This window comes from Vicia villosa, unplaced genomic scaffold (genome assembly GCF_029867415.1).
Source record: "Vicia villosa cultivar HV-30 ecotype Madison, WI unplaced genomic scaffold, Vvil1.0 ctg.001801F_1_1, whole genome shotgun sequence".
NCBI classification, from domain to species: domain Eukaryota; kingdom Viridiplantae; phylum Streptophyta; class Magnoliopsida; order Fabales; family Fabaceae; genus Vicia; species Vicia villosa.
The window spans coordinates 112,611-135,143 of NW_026705734.1; the positions used below are offsets into that span (position 1 = coordinate 112,611).

At 29.9% G+C, this 22,533-nt stretch overlaps 2 protein-coding genes across 2 annotated transcripts; both read left to right on the plus strand.

Annotated features, from left to right (window-relative positions):
• Nucleotides 1-3,966: 3,966 nt before the first annotated feature.
• Nucleotides 3,967-8,693, plus strand: LOC131636657 (transcription factor bHLH68-like). The gene is made up of 9 exons (XM_058907267.1): nucleotides 3,967-4,416; nucleotides 4,719-4,980; nucleotides 5,665-5,742; nucleotides 6,038-6,103; nucleotides 6,868-6,933; nucleotides 7,122-7,178; nucleotides 7,435-7,479; nucleotides 7,752-7,793; nucleotides 8,247-8,693. The coding sequence occupies exons 1-9, from the start codon at nucleotides 4,178-4,180 to the stop codon at nucleotides 8,379-8,381; spliced, it is 990 nt and encodes a 329-aa protein (XP_058763250.1). The 5' UTR covers nucleotides 3,967-4,177; the 3' UTR covers nucleotides 8,382-8,693.
• Nucleotides 8,694-15,080: 6,387 nt separating this feature from the next.
• LOC131636650 (bark storage protein A-like) lies at nucleotides 15,081-16,986 on the plus strand. Its single transcript, XM_058907258.1, has 5 exons — nucleotides 15,081-15,409; nucleotides 15,497-15,564; nucleotides 15,664-15,819; nucleotides 16,008-16,232; nucleotides 16,396-16,986. The coding sequence occupies exons 1-5, from the start codon at nucleotides 15,157-15,159 to the stop codon at nucleotides 16,726-16,728; spliced, it is 1,035 nt and encodes a 344-aa protein (XP_058763241.1). The 5' UTR covers nucleotides 15,081-15,156; the 3' UTR covers nucleotides 16,729-16,986.
• Nucleotides 16,987-22,533: the final 5,547 nt, after the last annotated feature.

Below are 22,533 nucleotides of genomic sequence, written 5' to 3' on the forward strand. Positions count from 1 at the left end.
AAAACTTCAAGAGATGGGATTCGTAGTAGGGTCCTTGAACCACTTTTCCTATCAATTGGTTACCCCAACTGAAGGAATAAATGATATTTTTTAAAATTTTAAAACGTGGCGCCCATAGTGATTATACCTCAATTGTTTGTTGGATGAGGTGAAAGCTTGATCATAAACTGTATTATTTGTTGCAATGAAGAAATTCCATTGAGAATGAATTTTAATGTACATAGGAGAATTTTAATATATATATATATATATATATATATATATATATATATATATATATATATATATATATATATATATATATATATATATAACCTTTAAAAGCTAATGAGTGGTTGCATTTCCCCATAACAAAACAACTAAAGGCGAAAGTTAAGTCTAATACGCAAAATCAAAATACAACGTATGAAAGAGAAGCCCATCCTTTATCATACTTTGGGACGAGAAGAGGAAATCATGGACTAGTGGAAACTAAAGAACTCTAAATTATATAGGGGACAAATATTTTACAAAATCCCAAGCTTTACCTCGACTATGTCGAAGTAGGCTTAAGCGACAAATGTTCCTACTCAGTCTCGACCCATAATTGCCCAATGAGAAGAAGTCGAACATAATTATAAATGTTAATTCTCTGAATTATGTAATTGGCATTTATGTTTGGCTAAACTATAATAGCAACAATATCTATTCATAGGATGTAAAAGTTGCAAATAGAAAACAGGTACAAGTCACAACAGGTACAACAAGAAGATGTCCTATGAGATTTGGAACTTGTTCTAGAATAACATGTCCCATGGAATAACAGTTAACATCGCGCCTGCCGAGCTGGATTAATGAGATTCAGTTTCAATTTAACAGATGCAGAATATTCTCTGAATATTATGCAAATCATATAAGGCGTTATATGTTTAAAAGGTCTGAAGAATCAAGTCAGAATATTTGAAGATTATATAGTTTCTAAATATGGATATATTCACGGAAACTGAAAGATTGAAGACCTTGTTTATAGCAGAAGTTACTACTTGATTGTAACAGCAAATAAGCTGTGATTGAAGGCCCAAATCCAGCTGGGTATAGGTTATAAATAGAAGCATTGTAACCTAGAAAAAAATAAGACAACCGAGTATTTTCAAGATGTAATCATTAAGGTTTGTCGAGGTAAACCTCCCGGGTTGTGGGAAGGTTACCATGTAATCCTAAGCCTATAGGTAAGAGGAGTATTGTTCTTGGAGGAAGCTTTAAAGTAACTCCAAGTTATTGGTCATAGTTAGGAGTCTTGGCTAGGGATTGTCATGGAAGTGTGTCTTCCAAACTATTTGTCTATGTGATCAGAATGCATTGGGTATTAGGTCGTTGCTACAGCTCTTGGGACTGGAGAACTGTACAACATCACTGCCTAACCACTTGGCCCACTCCTTTCCCCAATAACTTTTTCTTGAGTTACACTAAAATAATTTCTTGAGATATTATGAATATGCTCATGAACCTTATTACAACATATGAGAGATTTTATACAAGCTAACCTCCCATACCAAATAAAGCTTTTTACAGCTAATATCACGAACCAAATAGAGATTTTACCAACTAATCTCAAGAACCAAAAAGAGATTTTACTAAGATAATCTCATGAACCAGATAAAGATTTCACAAGGACAATCTCAAGAACTAAATATATCAAACAAGTGAATCACACTCTTAATGAAGAATACTTATACACGGACACCAATTTAACCAAAAATTCTCACAAGTACTTTTCACTTACAAAGTGTTAAGGAAACTTTAATGAAGAATATAAAAAGGAGAGGATAAGAGTAGAAAATAATAAAAAGACAATAGGAATCCAAATTCTAGTATGATTTAAAATGAGAAGAAGCCTCCTTAATATAGGAAATTATTTGGCTAAAAAAGAAAGTGATACATGGGTCAAATTAAATGTCATAACCAATTACACAATAACGTTAACCGATTATCAATTTTAAAATACGAAAATTCTAATTCCCAAAAAGGAAAACCTTTAACGACTAGTTTCTTAATCAATTCTGTGGTGTTCTAGCAGTGTTTATGGCTAACTCACATAGAGTGGGTAGAAGCTTTGTATTTTGGTTTCTGGGAAAAAATTGGATCCCTACTTAGTTCTAAGGTTGACATATTCATAGGATATTCAGTGGGTTGGACAAATGAAGAAGTTAATCCCATATCCCCTATTTTCCCCTCAATTCATCAGTAAGGAGCGGGTCCTTCCCCGCCAATAGAGAGGACAATTTTGGAACCTCAATTTTACCATCTTATGGGTTAGTGGGTGTGCCATATATTTTACTCACTGAATTGAGAAGGGAACATGTATTTCATTAAGTATCTTAGCCTAAGTCCAGCACGACGCCTCAAACCTTCTTTAGGCTACCTTCTTTGGGGGGTCTCACGCCTCATTTCAGGTAGACTGCCATAATGTGTTATTCACTTACCCAATGCTTGGAAAGTTACTTAGTTTGTACTGCATAATCATGGACCTTTCTTCTTATTGTCTAGTAAAATTATACTAATAATCAATCCCTCAAGCAGAAGGCCTTGGAAAGAGTGAAGTGAATTAAGTTTAGTGTTTTGCCGCCTTCTTATATGATCAAGTTATTTCCCCCATCAATATACAAGCCAAAGGGTGGTTAAAATCAAGATCAACAACTTTCAAATTCAATAGGTACACAATTCAGACAACGTCTTATCGAACAAATTCGCTAAAGGCTTCCCCGCCTCACTCAGTACTCGACAAAGCCTTGGGATAAACTATTATGAGCCTTCCAAAGGCCCAAATAGCTAAGGTCCAAATTCTCCCCAAATTCACTCAACTTGACCCAAGATTTAAAAGTCAGCTCACATAAGAGACAAGATACATTTTCTGATCTTCACTTTTCACTATACTCATCTTGAATCTTAAACGGACTCATGCGTTGGAGTGCAAACCATGCAAGTACATCCCATGTCGTCGTGACGGAGATCATCACCACCGGTTCAAGACATCCAGTTCATCAACTACATCCATTTCTATAAAACACACACACACACACACACACACAACCTCGAGTTATTTAACAACTGCGAGAAAAAGTAACGAGTTTTCAAGAAAATAAAAATGCTATTACTATAGGGATTGAACTAATGACCAGTAAATTTTTTCCCCAAAGTTATATATATATATATATATATATATATATATATATATATATATATATATATATATATATATATATAGAGAGAGAGAGAGAGAGAGAGAGAGAGAGATGACGTATCATATGAGAAGACATTCTTCATATGAGAATGATGAGAATAAAAACTAACGATTGAATTTATATTTAATGATTGCGATTAAAAGATATTTTTAAAATTTTATTAATAATTTCTCTTTCATCTTAATGGCATATGATTTAGTGAAAATAACAATTTAATCTCAGTATTTCCTTTTTAAATCTGATTATTCTTATTTATTCTCACATTCTCTTATAACTTACTAATTCTCAATAGATAGAGAATATAATATATATATATATATATATATATATATATATATATATATATATATATATATATATATATATATATATATATATATATATATATATATATATATATGGATCAACTTTCAAGTCTAAAATAAATATTAAAATACCTATTTAGTTGAATGACTTTTATCAATATTAATGGAGCAGGCTTGTTAGGTTTAGAAACTCCACTAATATTATTTTTTCAAAGATGAAATGAACATTTTTAAACTTTATATTGTGTTTATAGACACACAAAGGTAATTTTATAATTATGAAAATTGTTACCTTTTATGTTACACTTTAAAATAAAGCAAAAGTAATCGGATGAAATTAAAAAAATAATAATAATTTGAAGAAAAGAGATACACGAAAGTAAAACAAAAGAAAAGCAAAGCAAACAAAGACAAAAGGTTCTCAAAACTCTATGATTATTATTCAAACTCTTTCAAAAATAGGTCCAACCAATGGTGTGGTGCTCCCCCTACTTGATCAACCACAATAAGACCTCTCAAAGTTTCTTCAAAGACCTTGTTTAGGGTTGAAAAAAGATAGAGAGAGAGAGAGAGAGAGGAAAAATAATTTCTCACTTTTATTTTCTTCTTCTTTTTGTAATAAAATTCTTAAGAGTTGAAGAAGCTTTAGGCATGAATAGAGGTGTTGTACAAAGCTCACCAGTTCAACAAATGATGGCTAGTAACCCTAATTGGTGGAACATCAATAACATGAGGCCTCCATCTCCACAACCTCCTCCTTTCTTTTCTACTCCTAACTCTAACTTTCTCATCCCTAATTTTTCACCAAATTCTTCTTCTTCTTCTCTTCCTTTTCCTTCTTGGCATGATAATCATCAAGAGCTTCCTGAATCTTGGAGCCAACTACTCATGTATTTCACTCTTTTTCTCTCTAGAATCACTAGTAATTATTAAAGAAGTTTTAGAGAAATTTTTACATTTTTGTCGGTTATTTCGGTTACTAATTTTTATGTTGAAAATTTTTTATGCATGTGATTTGTCTATGTTAAATTTTGTTGTAATTGGGTTGAAATATTTCTTATATTCTCTGTTTAATAGATCTATTTTTGTTGTTTTAAAATAATATTCATGCATGTTTATTTGGTTAAGGAAGGATCAAAGTCTAATTAATTGATGTGAGTTTTTTTTTTTTTTTTTTTAAATTTTTATTTAGGAGTGGAATTGTTGGTGAGGAAGATAAGATTGGAATGAGCCAATTTCAAAATCAAATGCTAATAACTCAAGCTCCAAATTCTTCTCTTGTTGATATTAAACAAGAAAGCTCAGGAAATAGCTATGCATATGGACATGGAAATGAAGAACTTAATTCATGTGTCACAAGTTTCAACACCAACAACATGTTAGATTTCTCTAACAATAATAATAATCATAATAATTCAGATTTGATTCATCCACAACCAGATCTATCTTCTGAGGTAAGAAAAAAAATAGATTTCATATTACCTAATAAATTTTAATTTTTCATAAAAAAAAAAAGTTATGCACCTTCTTCATTAAGCATCCATGGTTAGAGCTTTTATGATTTCTTCACCTTTTTTTCTTTTCTTGGTCAATGAGTTGCATAAAACTCACTTTTCAAGAAACTTTACCAATATTAACACCTTTAAACTTGGCTAAGATAAAAAAAAAAGCTTCCATGTTTTAGAATATTTAATTAAAAAAATATCATATTTTAATCTCCATTAAATAGATACTAACCTTTTAGGTTTGAGTAATCATAAGGTGTTTCTTTTCATTATTTCTTCATATATTATGGGAAAAAAAGCTTGATAAACTCACTTCTCTTATCTTCTCTAAATAAAATAAGCCACAACACAACCAAACAATATTTAAAAAACAACTAAAAATTACTAAGCAAAAAAATTATTGCCAAAATTAACATTTCTAACACCTAAATAAGAAATTAAGACAAATTTTATATATTTTTCTCTAGTTTCTTATCCTTAATTCAATTTTTTATAGTAAAAGCATTGCAATCTATCTTCGATGTCGATTTTTTTAATTAGATCTTACGAAAAAATGCATTGATTATTTTTTGTTGAGAAATTTGTAGGAATTTAAATTTAATTTATTAACCAAATTTTTTTTCATTCTACAAGTGCAATAGCATTTCATCTAGTGGGGCAATGAAGAAAGCTAGGGTTCAACAAGCTACTACAACTCAATCAACCTTCAAGGTATTTAACAAACTTCCATGGAGAAACTTCCAATTCTTAACTCACTTTCATGCATACAAACACACAAATAAGCACACACAAACACCATGTGGGAAGTAACTATTGTCTTTCTTGGTTTGTCCAATTCTAAATCACAATGATTCTTTTTTATCTATTTTGTTTCATCAATTTACTATCATAGAAAAGAAAAAAAAGAATCGAAAATGAGGCTAATACAACAACAAAATATAGCCAACTTTTTAGCATGTGCTATTGTCCTTCACATTTTTATGATATTTTTTCTTCTTAAATTCAGGTTAGGAAGGAGAAGTTAGGTGACAGAATTACTGCCCTTCATCAGCTTGTTTCCCCATTTGGAAAGGTAATTAATTAATCCTAGTTTATTCAATCATAATTTAATGCACATTAATTTGGTTTTATCATAGGCTTTTTAATAGAAAGCCATTAACAATTCAATTTTCCTTATAAAGAAAATTTTATCAGAAAAGTTTCTTATCCCCACACAATCCAAAAAGGGGAAGAGAATTTTTTTTCAACTAAAAAAAAGTTAAAAACATATTCAATGTCATCAAACATAAATTGGAGTTCTAACAAAACATTTATGTAAATCAATTTTTGCAATCAAAATACTAAATTTTAACAACAATAATTAAAATAAGCATAAATTTTATTAGTTTATGATTCAATCTTTGCATGTAATATAAGTGTTAATTAATTTAAATTAGTTGTTGATATTTATAAATAAAGAATTTAAAATTTTGAGAGTTAAAAAAATTACATAAAAAATTAAGAAATTATTTACAATATCAATAATTTAAAAAAACAACGAGAATTAAATAATTTATATTAAAAAGTAAGAAATAATTATAGATTTACGTGTTATTGATATCAAATTATAGAATAATTTTTGTATCTTTAACTATTAATAATTTATTGTTAATTTAATTTTTAAATTATATTATGAAATCATTTTTCATTGTTACAATTTTTTTTCTATCTTCTATTTTTTTAAACATGATATTTTGAGGGGAAAAAAGGTTACTTTATTATACTTTATTGTATTTATATTAGAAATATTTTGACTAGGAATGTGACAGTGTGTTATGGTATATTTCACTTTTACAGACTGACACAGCCTCTGTCTTGTTAGAAGCTATTGGTTATATCAGATTCCTTCAGACACAAATTGAGGTGATTTTTTTCTGTTTCTTTTCAAACTACCATACACATGTCAGTGATGTTGTGCACGCTGTTAAAGTTTCTTTTTAAATTTGTGTTCTTCAATTTAACATGCATTTTTTTTAGATAGTTTTTAATTAAATTCTAAAAATATTACATGCTACTTTTTGTTTTTTAATATCTTTGGATGAATTATGCAGGCTCTTAGCTTACCATACTTGAGCAATGGATCTGGAAACACAAGACAACAACATTTAGTAAGAATTAACATTAATCCATTTTAGGTTTATTAAAAAAATTTAGCACCTTAATTAGTTCTCTAACCTTGAATATATGGTTTGTAAAATAAAATAAAAATACAAAAGTTATTTTTTTAATATTCGAAACAAGAATAATCACTTTATATTCTTGCTTTTTAATTTTTTTTATCTTGCATGTGCAAAAATGTACTGATTAATTGATTGATAATTATGGAGTACTAATTGAGTGATGATTGTAATTATTTAATCTTAGGTTCAAGGAGATAAGAATTGTTTATTCCCTGAAGACCCTGGTCAGGTATGATTTTTTTAATTAATAATTGGATCCATTAGTTAATCCCCTTAAAGGGTTTGGAGATTTTGCATTTTTAAGATCTTATTATTCATTAATATTAAATTCTGTTATTACATTCAGAAAAATCCTATAACTACAGAGAAATGTCACCAGCTTTATGAGATTTATTATTATTCAAATATTTAAGGGGTTTGCTATACTACTAAATAATTGGAAATTAATTGTAAAGTTGAATGCAAATTAATTAATTAATTTTTTTTCTTTTATGATTGCAGCTGCTACATGAAAATAGCTTGAAGAGGAAAGCAGCTGATGAGGTAATTGAATATTTTCTCCAAATAAATATTCAATAAAATTATCTTTCTATTCTTTTATAATTAATCCCACCTTCTCATAGTATTATGCATTATTCTTAAATCTATATCTTATACTATATATTATGTTAATTATGAATACACAAATACTTGGACAAAATTAACTAATTAAGTCAAATTATATATATATATGTGTGACATAAAGGAGTATTAATTATAACTAATTAAAAAATTTATTAACAACTTATCAAAAATAATTACAAATATATAAAATCATTTATAATATCCCAAGTTTCACTTTTAAGAGTTAGAGACATCAAAATTAAAGATCCAAAATATTATCTCCATTTCTAAAACTTATCAGTAATTCAAGTTTTCCTAATAGTGATAACAAAAATATATTTTTGTTTCAATTTTTATGTGTTAATTGTAACAATGTTGATATTAACTAATTAGGTTTCTCAAGAAGAATCAAAGAAGGACCTAAAAAGTAGAGGCTTGTGTCTTGTTCCAGTGTCATGCACACTTCAAGTTGGGAATGACAATGGAGCTGATTATTGGGCACCTGCCCTAGGAGGAGCCTTTCGTTAGAAACCAAAATTTAAATTATTGGGGCAGCATATAGATATTAATTAATATATGCTAGCATGACTATAGGTAATTTAATTCATGGAAATTGATATAACATCATGAGCAGTCAATCTGCTCAAAAAAAATTAAGGCTGATTGCTCATGATGCTATACTTCATATATAATTCCTGAATAAAATGTGTGCTAGCTAGCCATGATGATGAACTAGTATATTTGAAAGCCCTTATTAAGACTTCTTGATTGATTCATGTGTAATCAAGATTTTATTTACTTTTATTAGCAATTTTATATTTAAGATGATGGTATTATTAATGATGTCTATTTCATTATGTAAATGCAGTATTTGTATTAATCATTTCAATGCTACATCTTTTATAGCAATTGAGAAAAATGGGATGAGTAATTAAAAACACTTACAAATAATTATTTAGAGTTCTAATATAACAAGAAATTTAATATGAGAGAATAAAAAACGATAGAAACCAAAATATATTACAATAAATTGTACATTTTTTAACCAATTTTTACTTGGGCCAATTAATTCACTAAAATAAAATCATTTCATTAGCCACATTTCTTTCTGTTTTACTTGAAATATCTAGTTGATCATTTCACGTATCTTAAAAATATATATAAAAATAAAAGAGATGATAATGTTTTTATTATAGTACCGCTTACATGTATTGTGAATGATAAAAAATTATTAATTAGATGGTAGAATTGAAAAAATATATATTGAAAAATGAAATATATAATTCATTTTAAAATACTATTTTATTCCAAATAGATGATCACTCATTGGGGGACAAAGGGAGTAATTTCACTTTTCTATTGATCAATGTTACCAACTTTAGGAAAAAGTTTCTAAGGGATAATTTTGTGTTTTATTCATTATAAAAGTGGCGTGTCCCTTTTGTTTTTATTTTTAAATTAAAATTAAATTATTTTTACCATCAATCATCTTTAACAAATGTAAGAAAATGTTTATCAGGGACGTGCTTCTAATTCTAGTACCAACAATTTTGTTTTGAATTCAATGTTTGGAATTCTAACCGGGGAGAAAAAATGCATCGATCATGGGTTCGACTCCGACACTAAAAATTTTGTGTGGTGCCATTTTTTAAAAAAATATTCAAATAAAAATAAATTATTTTTCTTCAGAGTTGGTATTCTAACCGTGGGAAAAAGTCGCCCAATTTTGTTGTGCCAAAATATATAACGCTTTATGTTCATTCAGTTTTGCATAAATAATGAGATCTTCCGTGTCCTAGACGAACTTCATTTTTTCCTCCAAACCTATCTTCCATTAATAAAGTTCTATTTCCCCAATAAGCCAAACTCAAAAACAACATTTCTTTCATATATAAAATTCAAAACATCATTTCTTCTATTAACGAGATTAAGAACTCCATCATATCTTCTCAAATTCGAACGAGGCAAGGAAAACGTGAATTTAACTTAGCAATGTTAGATGTTATTGTTGTTGTGTCAGGTAAACTATTTAATGTTGTTGTGTCAGGTAAAATATTTAATGTTGTTGTTGTTGAGATTTAATGTCTAATTAACGATTATATTGATTGTGTTTTTGTTTTTGTTCTCATTGCTATAAATATTACATTTTCTATCAAAACTTTACCTATGTGAAATAACCAACATAGGTACAATCACTTTCACTAGGCTCCTCAATTTAAATTTATATAAAAAAAATATATCATCTATTCTCAATTCTTGTAGTTTTTACTTTTATTTTTTACACTATCTATTTTACATTCACAAGACACTTTTCTCTTTTCTTTTATTTTAAATTTATCTATTTTTTTAAATAGCGTCTTTCCTTTTTTAAAATTTTAAATGTATCTATTCCTTTGGTTGGATTGTCCAACCGATGGGAAATATCAGTTATCTATTTAAAAAGATGTTTTTATCTTCTTTTTTTAAATGTATCTATTTTCTCGGTTGAATGGTTCAACCGAGAGGAAATATCTTTCGCATATATTTCTAAGAACTAGACTCTAACTATTCATTTACTTTTAAACACTCAATTCATCTTCATTCTCTTTGCAAAACCGAATGATTTTTTTTATGAAAATATACCTAGGTGATTTTCATCTTCATTTTTTCCATCTAAACCCATATTCTATAATCATTTTTAAACTTCATCCCTTCCAACACACTACGTTTCCTCCCTTCGAACATCATAACACTATAAAAGCTCAAATATAGCTTGAAACAAAAGAAAGACATTCAAGCATCACCTAAGGTTCCTCCACCATTGTTTATCTTATTCATCGCATGTTCGGTACATAACTCACTCATTTTAGCCATGCACGTAACTTATAAATGTTAATTTTTTTGTATGTATTGCTCATCACTTATAGATTATGTTATTCTAATTATGTTGATAAAAATAAAAATAGGTGTTGCCTTTTTTGTGTTGATGTTTTTTCATATGTTTTGTCAAGTAAAATTTTTATGATATTATTCTAATGAAGTGTTGTTAGGAATGTCTTAAGTAATATATATATATATATATATATATATATATATATATATATATATATATATATATATATATATATATATATATATATATATAATATGTAACAAAAATCTCACATTAGGCGTCTTTGTTGATACAATTTTTAAGTTTATTTATTAATATTGTGTTAAGTAAAATGATTATGATGTTATACTTATGAAGTGCTCTTAGGAGTATTGATATTGTGTGAAGTAAAATGTTTATTGTCATTGTTGTTGTTTAAATAGATATGGATGATTTAACGACCACCTTTCCTACAACCATTACCTCTCCTGCAACCACTACCTCTCCTACAACCACACCTACTAAGATTAAAAATTAATGAAGAGGTTGACAAAAGACCGCAACACCGACGTTAGATTGTCAGTCGATTTTTGTTTTCAAAGTGGTAAGTGTTATGGGGAAAATTTTAGGATTTTTAAGAGTTTCGTAGAATTTCTTGGTAGAAGAAAAGTGAGAATTTTATTAGATGATTAGGGGAAGGTTGATTGTGACTTGAAAGCAAGTATATGGAAATATCTTAGGGTATTTATTTTAACATTCATGATTTTTTTTTACAAGTATATTATTTATTTAAGACTAATACCAACTTTTTTATGTAAATTTCGAAAGTTTTTATTTTTTCAAATGATAAAAAGCTGGCAAAGAAATGAATATTATATGCTGGTGAGTGTTGGAAGGGTTGTAAGACACAACTCACAACAAATTATATTACAAATTCAAAGAGTTCTGACTTAACGCCATACGTGACTTACAATTTTATTGATAAAGTTATTTGGAGAGCTTTGTCAAGTCTCACAACACTCCTAAGTTCCTAGCTAATAGTCAAAAAGGAAAGGAGAATATGGAAAAAATTATTGTCCTCATAGATTATCCCATGGAGGATATGATAAACTAGTGGAGGAAATAATAAAAGAAAAAAGAAAACAAAGAGTTTGCGTGAATATAACATCAGATACTTCTGTAAATACAACTTAAGAATTCTTTCGTAGGTGCATCTACGGAACAAAACAACTTTAAACAAAAAGGATGTTTCCTGAGGTATATCTAAGAAAGCAAGAAACATTTTAGACAATTGTATGGTGCATAAGATATACTAGGATATTATATATATATATATATATATATATATATATATATATATATATATATATATATATATATATATATATATATATATATATATATATATATATATATATATATATATATATATTAAAAAGTAACAAATGATATAAAAAAAAGTTATAAAACATGTATTTCTAAAAAATATATAATGATCGGCACCGGCACATGTATGGCAAACGTAAGCAAAATATTGCAGATGAGAAATTAGACCCAAAAACATCCCAAACAATCCATTGTCACTTCAAAGACCCACTTATTATTCATTTTGATATCCTACTAGTCTAAGATGTGACATGCTTTTTGTTCATTCATTACAGTTTCTTTTCTTTGCAATATTGTATCTTCCCTTGATGTGATGTTTCTTTCTTGTTGTCTTTTGATCATTGAACCAGCAATACATATCATATACTCTTTCCGTCTCATAATAAGTGTCTCATTTTAACTTTTTATTTGTCTCAAAATAAATGTTTTTTTACAATATCAATGCAACATTTATTATTTTTTTCCACTACTATACTCCTATATATATTAACTTTCACGTTTTTCAACAACTCGACTATCTATAATAAATAAGGGTACTTTAGTATATGATATTACTTTTATCATTAAAATCAATACATCTAATCATTTTCTTAAGAACCGTAAAAAGCTCAAATAAGACACTTATTATGAGACGGAGGGAGTAATAATTGAATATTTAAATATGAATGATAAAAATTGGAAATAAATTAAAAATAACATAAAATGAAAAGAAGAAAAAAAACGATGACAATGAATCATGGTTTTATATTGAGTTATGATAAGCCCAGATAGGTTTTACAGCCCATATATTTTATTGGGCTACAGTCTTAATCGGACACATATCCAATGGGCTGCTTTCTCAGAAAAGAAAATTGTATCTCATTCGCCTATTGGTATTCTCTCACCTCTATGATTTTTAAAATATTTCAAATTTTATCAATTTCACGTTTCACATATTAAATAATTTATTATTTAGGCTATGTTTGGATATCATAAAATCAACGGAGCGGAATGGAACGGAGCGGAGTGGAGCGGAGCGGAACGAAGATACCATTTCATTGTTTGGAAATTTTAGAACGGAACAAGGTAAGTTGTTCATTCCGCCCGAATCGGAGGGGAAGAAAAATGGTGGTAAGTGATGGAATAGAATGGAATCCATACCACTCCATTCCGCCCTGTTCCATCCGTTTTTAAATTATCCAAACAATGGAATATCATTTTATTCCGTCTCATTCCGCTCTGCTCCATCCGGTTCCATCAATCCAAACAAAGCCTTAATTTTTACCATTCCGATTAACTTTTATGAAATTGGAGACAGAGAACTATGGTAAATAACTTGCTTACAAGTATTTCAGTATGAAGATTTTATTCATCAGATAACTCACATTATAGTTATCTAGTATTATAATCTTTAGCGGATAACTTGATTATAATTTTTTCTGTTATTTGCATGTTTGTTCATCGAATAACTTATCGATAAGTAATTCAATATGCATTTTTTAAAACTTTTATTTATGTTTCACATATATGGAGATCTCTTCACATATATGTGATAAAAATCATATATGTGTAGATAGCATTGATGCATTATCAACTATACAAAAATTTGATACACAAGAAGAAGTGATAAAATTGTGACTCTTATAAGAGTCACAATGCTAAGCTATTTGTTGAGCGTTCCATCAGAAGCATAGACAAAAGTGTTCTAGAACTTGATTTGTCTTTGTAAAGCACACGTTATATCTCTTTATGGTCAGAGCGTGTTGATTCAAAAAACTAATGACGTCGCACATCATACTATCAGAGTCAGAACTTGTAAGCAAAAGCTACACACTATACAAAAATTATTAGTGTACAAAATTGTTCTCTAAGATATCACATATTGTTATCATCAAAACTAAAGGCCAGATGCAGAACCAAATTTTGTTCTTACAATCTTCTCATTTTTTATGATGACAAAATCATGTATTTTGATGAACAATTTTTACTTGGTTTGATCACATAAACAAATCAGAGTGAACTTAGAAAGCTCCCCCTGAGTTTTATACTCTAAAAAATTATCTCTTCTTATTCAGAGGCTCCCCCTAAGTTCAAGACTTAGAAATTAATTTTGAAATATAATACCTTTTAATCAGCATGACAAAAATATTTTCCTGATTTAAACATCTTCATTATGTCGTCGAGTGATCTTGTTATCTACGCATCCAACTCAATCGGACCTTTAGTGATCCTATGGAGAAATTATTTCCAAATAACCTTGACATCTTCGTCGGTCTTCAACTCAATCAAGTCGTATTTCACCCTTCCATTACTATCAATCAAATCTTCATGAAACTCGGTATTCCTCACCCTTCTATTATCAGTATTAGGCAGTAATTCATTCAACTTGTCTGTCAAATTGGCGAGAGATGTGGCGCCATCTGGAAGTTTGAATTCAACTCGAGGATTGTTTCCGTTGAAATACACTTTTGCCTTAATTAGAAAATGAGGAAGAAACATTTTTTGAGATGTATTTTCTATAACATATGCCCCTATTTATACAAATGGAGATTCATTCTAGACTACACAAATTTGTCGGTGCAATCAGAATCCTCCAAATATATCGGCAAAATCCTGATCGTTGAAAATTTCTAAAAGAGTACACTATCGAAAATTTCAGTATACTTCTAAATTTTCGGTACTCAGTGGTAAATTTGAAACTTCCGATAAAAATTTACCAATACCGGAAATTTTAACGTACTATAAATTTCGTCTGAATTAGCGAAAATTTCATTTGGAAAAATTGTTCCCCCTTCACCGAGAAAATTTCTAAAATAATAAAAAATAAAGATGATAGATATAATTTGGGGGATGGCAAGTAAAGTTCCCTTATATTTGCTAGGCCCTCTTAACATGTGGCTTGGGGCCCAAATTATAGGCTGCTGCCTCTACTTATAAATAAATAAATTAATGCAAACATTGACCATATGGATAAGAAATAAGATAATATGATTGACTGGCTCCTCACATGAAAACAAATCCAAATTAATTCTCTTTTGTTTTTTTCATTATTAGTTCATTTCTTGTTTGTATTTATATAATATTATCATGTTTGGAATACATAAAAGATATAGCCATTGGAAGAAGATGAAGTTTCTAAGTGTTCTCGTGCTTGTATTATTGGGAAGTAGCATCAAGGCCTATAGTGAAATTTCTCAAATTTCTTTGAAAGAAATCAGTAATATCAATAGCCAAGGACCATATATTGGTATAGTTGTGCCAAATGCCTATGAGTTGAAGCCTCTTCTTCACTCATCCAGTTTTGTGCCTCATAACAAGTTTCTTTACTTTGACTTTGCTGGTAATTTTTACAATATGTTGCTCAATATGCATGATTTTTGATAGAACACTATACATCGTTTTGATTTCGGTTAACTTAACAATGAAGGAAAACATTTTCGCATTGGTGAATTGGAAAAGAAGAAAGTTATTGTTGTTATGAGTGGAGAGGGTATGGTAAGTTTAGTTTCTAATGTATTGTTATGTGTCTTTTATACTTAAACTTATGGTTATGCTTAAATTATTTTTCTTAGTCTTTTGTTTTCTATTTTGTAGATAAATGCAGGTCTTGCTACCCAATTGTTGCTTACTTTGTTTAATGTAGAAGGAGTTCTTCATTATGGAATTGCTGGTAATGTAAATTCTAAATTCCAAGTTGGAGATGTGACTATTCCACAATATTGGGCTCATACAGGACTTTGGCATTGGCAGGTGCATACAAAATTTACTTCTATTATGTAGAGATTTTTAAATAGTCTCACAAACTCTATAGCACCGACACTTCTGAACAAAAACTTGTCTGGTGTCTGTCATCTGTCAATACTAATTTATTTATTTTTAAGTTATTATCTATGTCAACGTGTTAGTGACAGTGTCGCCGTACTTAATATATTGAGCAGAGGTTTGGTGAAGACATTGGAGATTTCAACAGAGAATTTGGCTATCTAAAGTTTTCCAATTACAATAACTATACAAAACATTCAAAATCAGTGGAAAATCTTTTGAACACGGTTTGGTATCTACCGGAGCAAATTTTTCCTGTGGACGGAGCTCTTGAAGTAAAGCAACATGCTTTTTGGGTTCCGGTTGACAAAAAATACTTTGAAATTGCAAGAAAACTCAAGGTCAGTTCAATTTAATCCACCATTTCATTTTAAATGTTTTTTATGTGCAATGTGGCCGAATTTCAGTCCAAACCGTTCGATCGAGATTGAACAGTTTAGACGTGTCCGTCATTTTTTAAAGTAAATAGTTATTTGAGGCTAATTTTTCAGTTATTCTATGCAGAATGTTGAATTGAGTAGTTGTGTTAACAAAACTTGTTTGCCAAGAAAGCCAATTGTGGTGAGAGTAAAGAAAGGAGTAAGTGCCAATGTGTTTGTTGACAATAAAGCTTATAGAAATCATTTGAAGTCCAAGTTTGATGCTACTCCAACTGACATGGAAAGTGCTGCGGTTGCCTTAGTTTGTTTTCAACAAAAAATACCTTTCATTGCCATTAGAGCATTGTCTGATTTAGCAGGAGGAGGTTCTGCATTGACTAATGAAGCATCTATATTTTTATCATTAGCCTCTCAAAATGCATTTGATGTTCTTGTCAAATTCATCTCTTTGTTGTAATTTAGTAACTTTAATGTGTTTCTTGAAAGGGTGATGATTGTCCCACTTATAAATATATGTTCAGATCATATATTATCCGATGTAGAACTCTTAACAAACATGAAGACGCAGGGGAACATTATATGCCATTTTTAGAATAGAATCAGATGTTATCTCCCTTTATAAAAGTAAATAAAAGAACGAGATGCCGTCTATAATGATTAAATAATCTTGCTGAAGAATAACGCAAGTATTATTCTTATGTGGTAACCATGCAAATATTCTCTACTCTATCTATATATTTGCTTTCAAACTTAACAGTGCAAACCAGAACAGCAGAGTTAATATATAGCTAGAAATTTTGCATTATTTCGCATGGGAAATGAAAACGGTATTCCTCTTAACCAGTTCTTACCTGTGGGAAATAATGTTAACCAATATTTTAAAAAGAAAGATCGTTTCTTGGAAGACAAGACATTGGAGAAATTTGTGTTGATATACATCTAGGGGTGTAAGTGGATCAAAAAAATCCAATTAAACCGATAATCCAAACCAAACCAAACCAAAATTAAACCGATTATTATTGGTTTGGTTCAAAAACCAAACCAAACCAATAAAAAACGACGTGGTTTGGTTCGGTTCTCGGATTTAGTTTTTAGGAACCGCCAATCCGATGAACCGAAACAATGGAAATAATGACGCTCTAAATATTTTATTCTACCCATCATTAAACTCAATTTTTTTTATCGGTCCAACCATTATCCATCTTTGTTTACACTTCCTTCCTTTAAGCAAAACACGCATCTAGAATCAAACTCTAAAGCATAGACAGTAGAAACCATAAGTCATAAAAGTTATACTTTCACATAACTGCTGCTCTTGCTGCCCACAACTATTGTTCATTTCACTACCGTCATTATGATATGTTATGGTCGCCTTCTTCGTGTTCAAGTTCTCTTTGTTATTTTTCATATATTTTTGTACTTTTTTTTCTTTTTTTTCTTCATCAAAACTCATTTAGATCTTGTTACAAAATAGTTTTGATGTGTGTTTGAGGTGTGAAACATGTTAATGAATGTGCGTTTTGTTATATTCTATATGCTAAGCTTTGAAATCCCTTTCCAACTTTATGATACTAAGTGTTAACTTTTATATTTGATAGGAAACTTATTTCATGATGCAATGGAAATCATGTCACTATCTCGTATGGAATAAGAGCAACTTGTAATTTGTTTGAACAAATATAGCATGAAACATATTATTTTAAAAAATAATAGTATAAAATACACCAAAAAATACGATAATGGAGAATATACAGATGAATATAATGTTTTAAAAAATAATAGTATAAAATACACCAAAAAACACGATAATGGAGAATATACGGATCAATATAATATTTTAAAAAATAAATATTGTAAACCGATCAACCAAACCAAACCAAACCAAACCAAACCGAATAGTTTGGTTCGGTTCCATTTTTGAAAAATGTTGAAAACCGAACCAAATCAAACCGATGGAAATATCATTGGTTCGGACCTTTTTTCAACCAAAAACCGGTCCAAACCGATCCGATTACACCCCTATATACATCGTAGGAATTACACCCTCTGTCTTTCAACTTTCCGAAACAACACATGACAAAGACGGTGCCCGCGAGCTCGTACGATTCAAATTCAGTGATCCTGGCTCGATCACAGTATTCATCGAAAGAGCCGAAAACAATCTTCTCAAACCAATTAATACGAACGAGTTTGGAAAAGATGGTATTTTCAATTTTGTTAACGAGACTAAGGACCGTTCGGGAGACGTTACGAAAACAAACGTGGCCTACCGCGGGAGCGAAGACGAGGGTAGTCTGCTTGTGGTAGAGCAGAAGAGAAAGAGTGGAGGTGAAAAGCCTTATGTGGTGACTCTTGCACATTACTATGCTATTAGTAGTTATACTTTGTTTGGTTTAGTAACATATGATGCTGGGCTTTCGATAACCGTAAATGTTAGAGTGGTTAATGATGAACTTAATTATGTTTCTAGGCAATCTCATAATCATTCTCCTAGGGTGCTTCTTCCTATGTTTCAACAAGTGTGTAGATCAAGGACATGGAAGTGGGATACATGCCCTTATAGACATGCTGCGGAAGAACGTAGGAAGGAATTCAAGCGTATGAACAGACATCTGTTTAAGACCAACACTGAGACAGAGAGTGAGGATGGAGAAGGAAGCTATGTTCAATTAACTAAGCAAATTGGAAGTAATGTTCTTGCTAATCAAGGTGCGATTAGAGGCAAAAATAACGGTAATATGGTTGTGAAGAATCTTTATCTTAGAGGACGAAAGTAACTCCACAACATCAAACTACAATGTTCAAATGGTTGTTTATTTCAATAAATATTGTAATGTTATATTTATAGTATGGTCGTGTAATAATATATTATTGAAAAAATGAATTTTTTCTTTATATAGGGCCAGTTTGTTTCAGCTTTAAAAAAAATGAATTTTTTCTTTGTATTTTTGAAAATAGATTTTCTAAAACCGTTTTTCAAAATATTACAAGTTTTTTTATATTCGTTTTTTCTAAAATGAAACACTAATTTTGACATCTTATAACATAAACATACATAATTGAAGACCAAAACTTTGTCAAAATCATAATTTTTTCAAAAAGTCGTATTTCAAAAATGATTTTTATGAAAATCTATTTGAAATAGCTTCAAAATTAAGTGATTTTTTGAAATTTTGCTATCCAAATTTTTTTCCAATAAATAGATGAAATACCTAAAATCACATTTTAAGAACAACTATTCAAACAAAATTTTCATTTGAAGCTTTTATAAAAAGTTTCTTTGTAAAAAATTTTTTCACAAAATTTATTAACACTATAAAAATCATTTTTAAAAAAAGCCAAAACAAATGAACCTAATGGAAATACACCGAACAATGTCAAGCAGTTTTACACTGTCAATAAAATCAATATAATAAACTTAAGAGTTGTGACGCACTGATCGTGTAAAATATTTTATGACAATGCACTATCTTTAAACGCATATAATGTAGATGAATTCTTATTTATCCAAAAAAAATTGGGTAAGTTGTCCTCATTTTTTATTAAGTCTAGCTATCACTATTTTTTTAAAATTCTTCTTGTCATGATAATTTTACAGTTCTGCCATCAAATATTGTTGGGAAGACTTATAAGTTTTCTATCTTAAACATTTTTGGATATCTTCGAATTTAATTGAAGGATTCAGATTGTTGCTTATCTTCATTTATCTTCTTAATACTTTCTTTTGGAATTTATGTATGGAAAATACTACATTGTACCAAACTCTGCTACAAACACTAACAATACTGCCTGAAACAAGAAATAGCAAAGAAATAATCTAATTTTGTAGCATGGTTATTAAAGCTAGACCGGACTAGACTAGCCAATTCTATTGGTTAGACCGAGAAACAGACCTGTATCTGGTCTAACTATCCAGCACTATTTCTGTCTAGAAGTCAACATCTAAATCTGAGAAATCTCCATCTCATTTTCAATCACCGCACACACTCTGTGACCAAGGGAACCCAAATAAAAAGGTTACATTTTCCAATAAAAACTCTTGATGAAGAACACCATTCAACCCTCTTGTTTAAAAGCTTCAAGACAGAGAACACACGTCCACCTCAATCTATCAGAAGATACATGAGTGATACAAAAGAAAGAACTCACGAAGAACTTGAGAGACTCCCAAAACAACAATCCTTATTGCACCCACGGTTTTTCTTCAATGTTTGGCAAACTAGGTTTCGCAAGTTCCTTTTTATATATACTTGCAAAATGGACTTGGACTTTAAACTGAATTCAATCTTCTCTTTTTTGAAAACAAATGCAAGATCTTTTCACAAACTAGGAACAGATAAAATCAAATCAAATCTTAGTTTTCCAAAAGAAATCTCAAAGATTATTTTTCTAAAAACAGAGACTAATTTGCATTTGTCCTAATCATCCCTTGAATGTCTGCGCCTGTAATGTTTATCTGAATATTCCATATTCTCATATTTTTCAATCAAATCTTTAAAGGTTTAATAAACCAGTCTGAACTGTCAGGATGTTCTTGTGTAGTATGTTGCAACATCTGGTGGAACATCTGTCAAAACACATAACAGTTGAACATATTATGATAGCAGAATAAGATGTTTCAACATCTTGCTCAACATCAGTTAAGAATTATGTTTTAGCAAAACTATGTCAATTACAAAAATCATGAAACTAACAATAGTTGCTAAGGTACTTGGGCCTTGTCCTTATGCGTGCAGGTCTTCCATCTTCTTTGGGCTAGACTGTTGCGATTGTGTGGACTCTTCTTTATGAGTTGCTTCAGGAGAAATTAACATGTCACCCTCCAAATTATACCTGGTCGTTATACAGCCCGTTCAAACTTCAATGGGTTGAGTTCGTCCTCCAACCCGCAATTTCATTATCAAAACCAACTCGAACCGATCCGTTCATTTATGGGGTTGTGTTTCAAATTTAAAAATTTAAAATTTTTTCATTTTAAAAATATTGTAACACAATTCAATACATTTATACTCATTTCTAACACACAAAACGGGTGAAGCACATCATATAATATCTAATAATATTCATCAACATGACATAACACTAGATAATAGTATAAAATTCCATAAGACACATTATTTTTATAAAATACGTAAGTTGGAAATGATACAAAAGAAAATAAGAAACAACATTTAATCCTAGAATTACATAAACTCATTGATTTAGTAGTATTATTGGTGGAGAATAAGGCTTTTTTAGAAAAATTATGGTTAGTAATTAGATAATAATTTTATTTTTTATTTAAAATAAAAATAAAAAATAAGAAATTACTAATGTAACATCAATGGGTTTGGTCAACGAGTTGCAAAACTCAAACCCGATATCCCAACCAAAACTTTATGGATTATTACTGGTTAGATTGGGTATATCCGTAAATGAACGGATTCGGGTAATTTATGAGTTGGTTTGGGTTAGCGGGTTCGTGGATCGATCTGCACCCATGAACACCCCTATTGGAGGATGTCATGTATAAGTGTGGGGTTGGTAGGTTAAATTCTCGTGCATCAGCTATATTGTTGTTTAGAGATGACAACGGTTAGGGTCGGGTGCGGATTTCACACTATCCAAACCCGCGTCCGAAATCATCACTCGAACCTAATGGTTATTCGGGTGACAAAATAACACTCACGCCCACACCCTTTGCGTTCAGATTTTTCACCCAAACCCAAATCCGGAGCAAAACACATAAAATACAACAGTAACATTGAAATTTTCCATTAATTTTCGTACAATTTTCCAACAGCAACATTATAATTTTCCATCAATTATGTAATTTAATGTTTAAGCGGGTATGATTTTGAGTTTCAGACGCAGGTTTTATACTACTCAAATCCGCACCCGAAATATTAAGTGGCATCCGAACTCAGTCAACTCGGATTTTCAGTCATTGACTCGATTCGAGTACGGGTGGACCCTGCAGGTTTGGGTCTCCCTGCTCTCTATTGTTGTTGTTGTGAATAATAGTGGAGGTGTTAACAAAGCTCGGTTGATTATCTAGTTTTATATAATTTGTGGCATTATCTTACACAGATTCAAAACGATAAAATATTATATATGGAAGACCTAAAGTAAAGTATGTTAATAGATTATTCCAAAACCATAGGCTAAATATGGACATCCTAGGCAAATATTAACATATCAAATTACTGTCTTACATGAACTTTATAATTTGAAGTTCTGGAGTTACTTTCGTCCTCTAAGATAAAGATTCTTCACAACCATA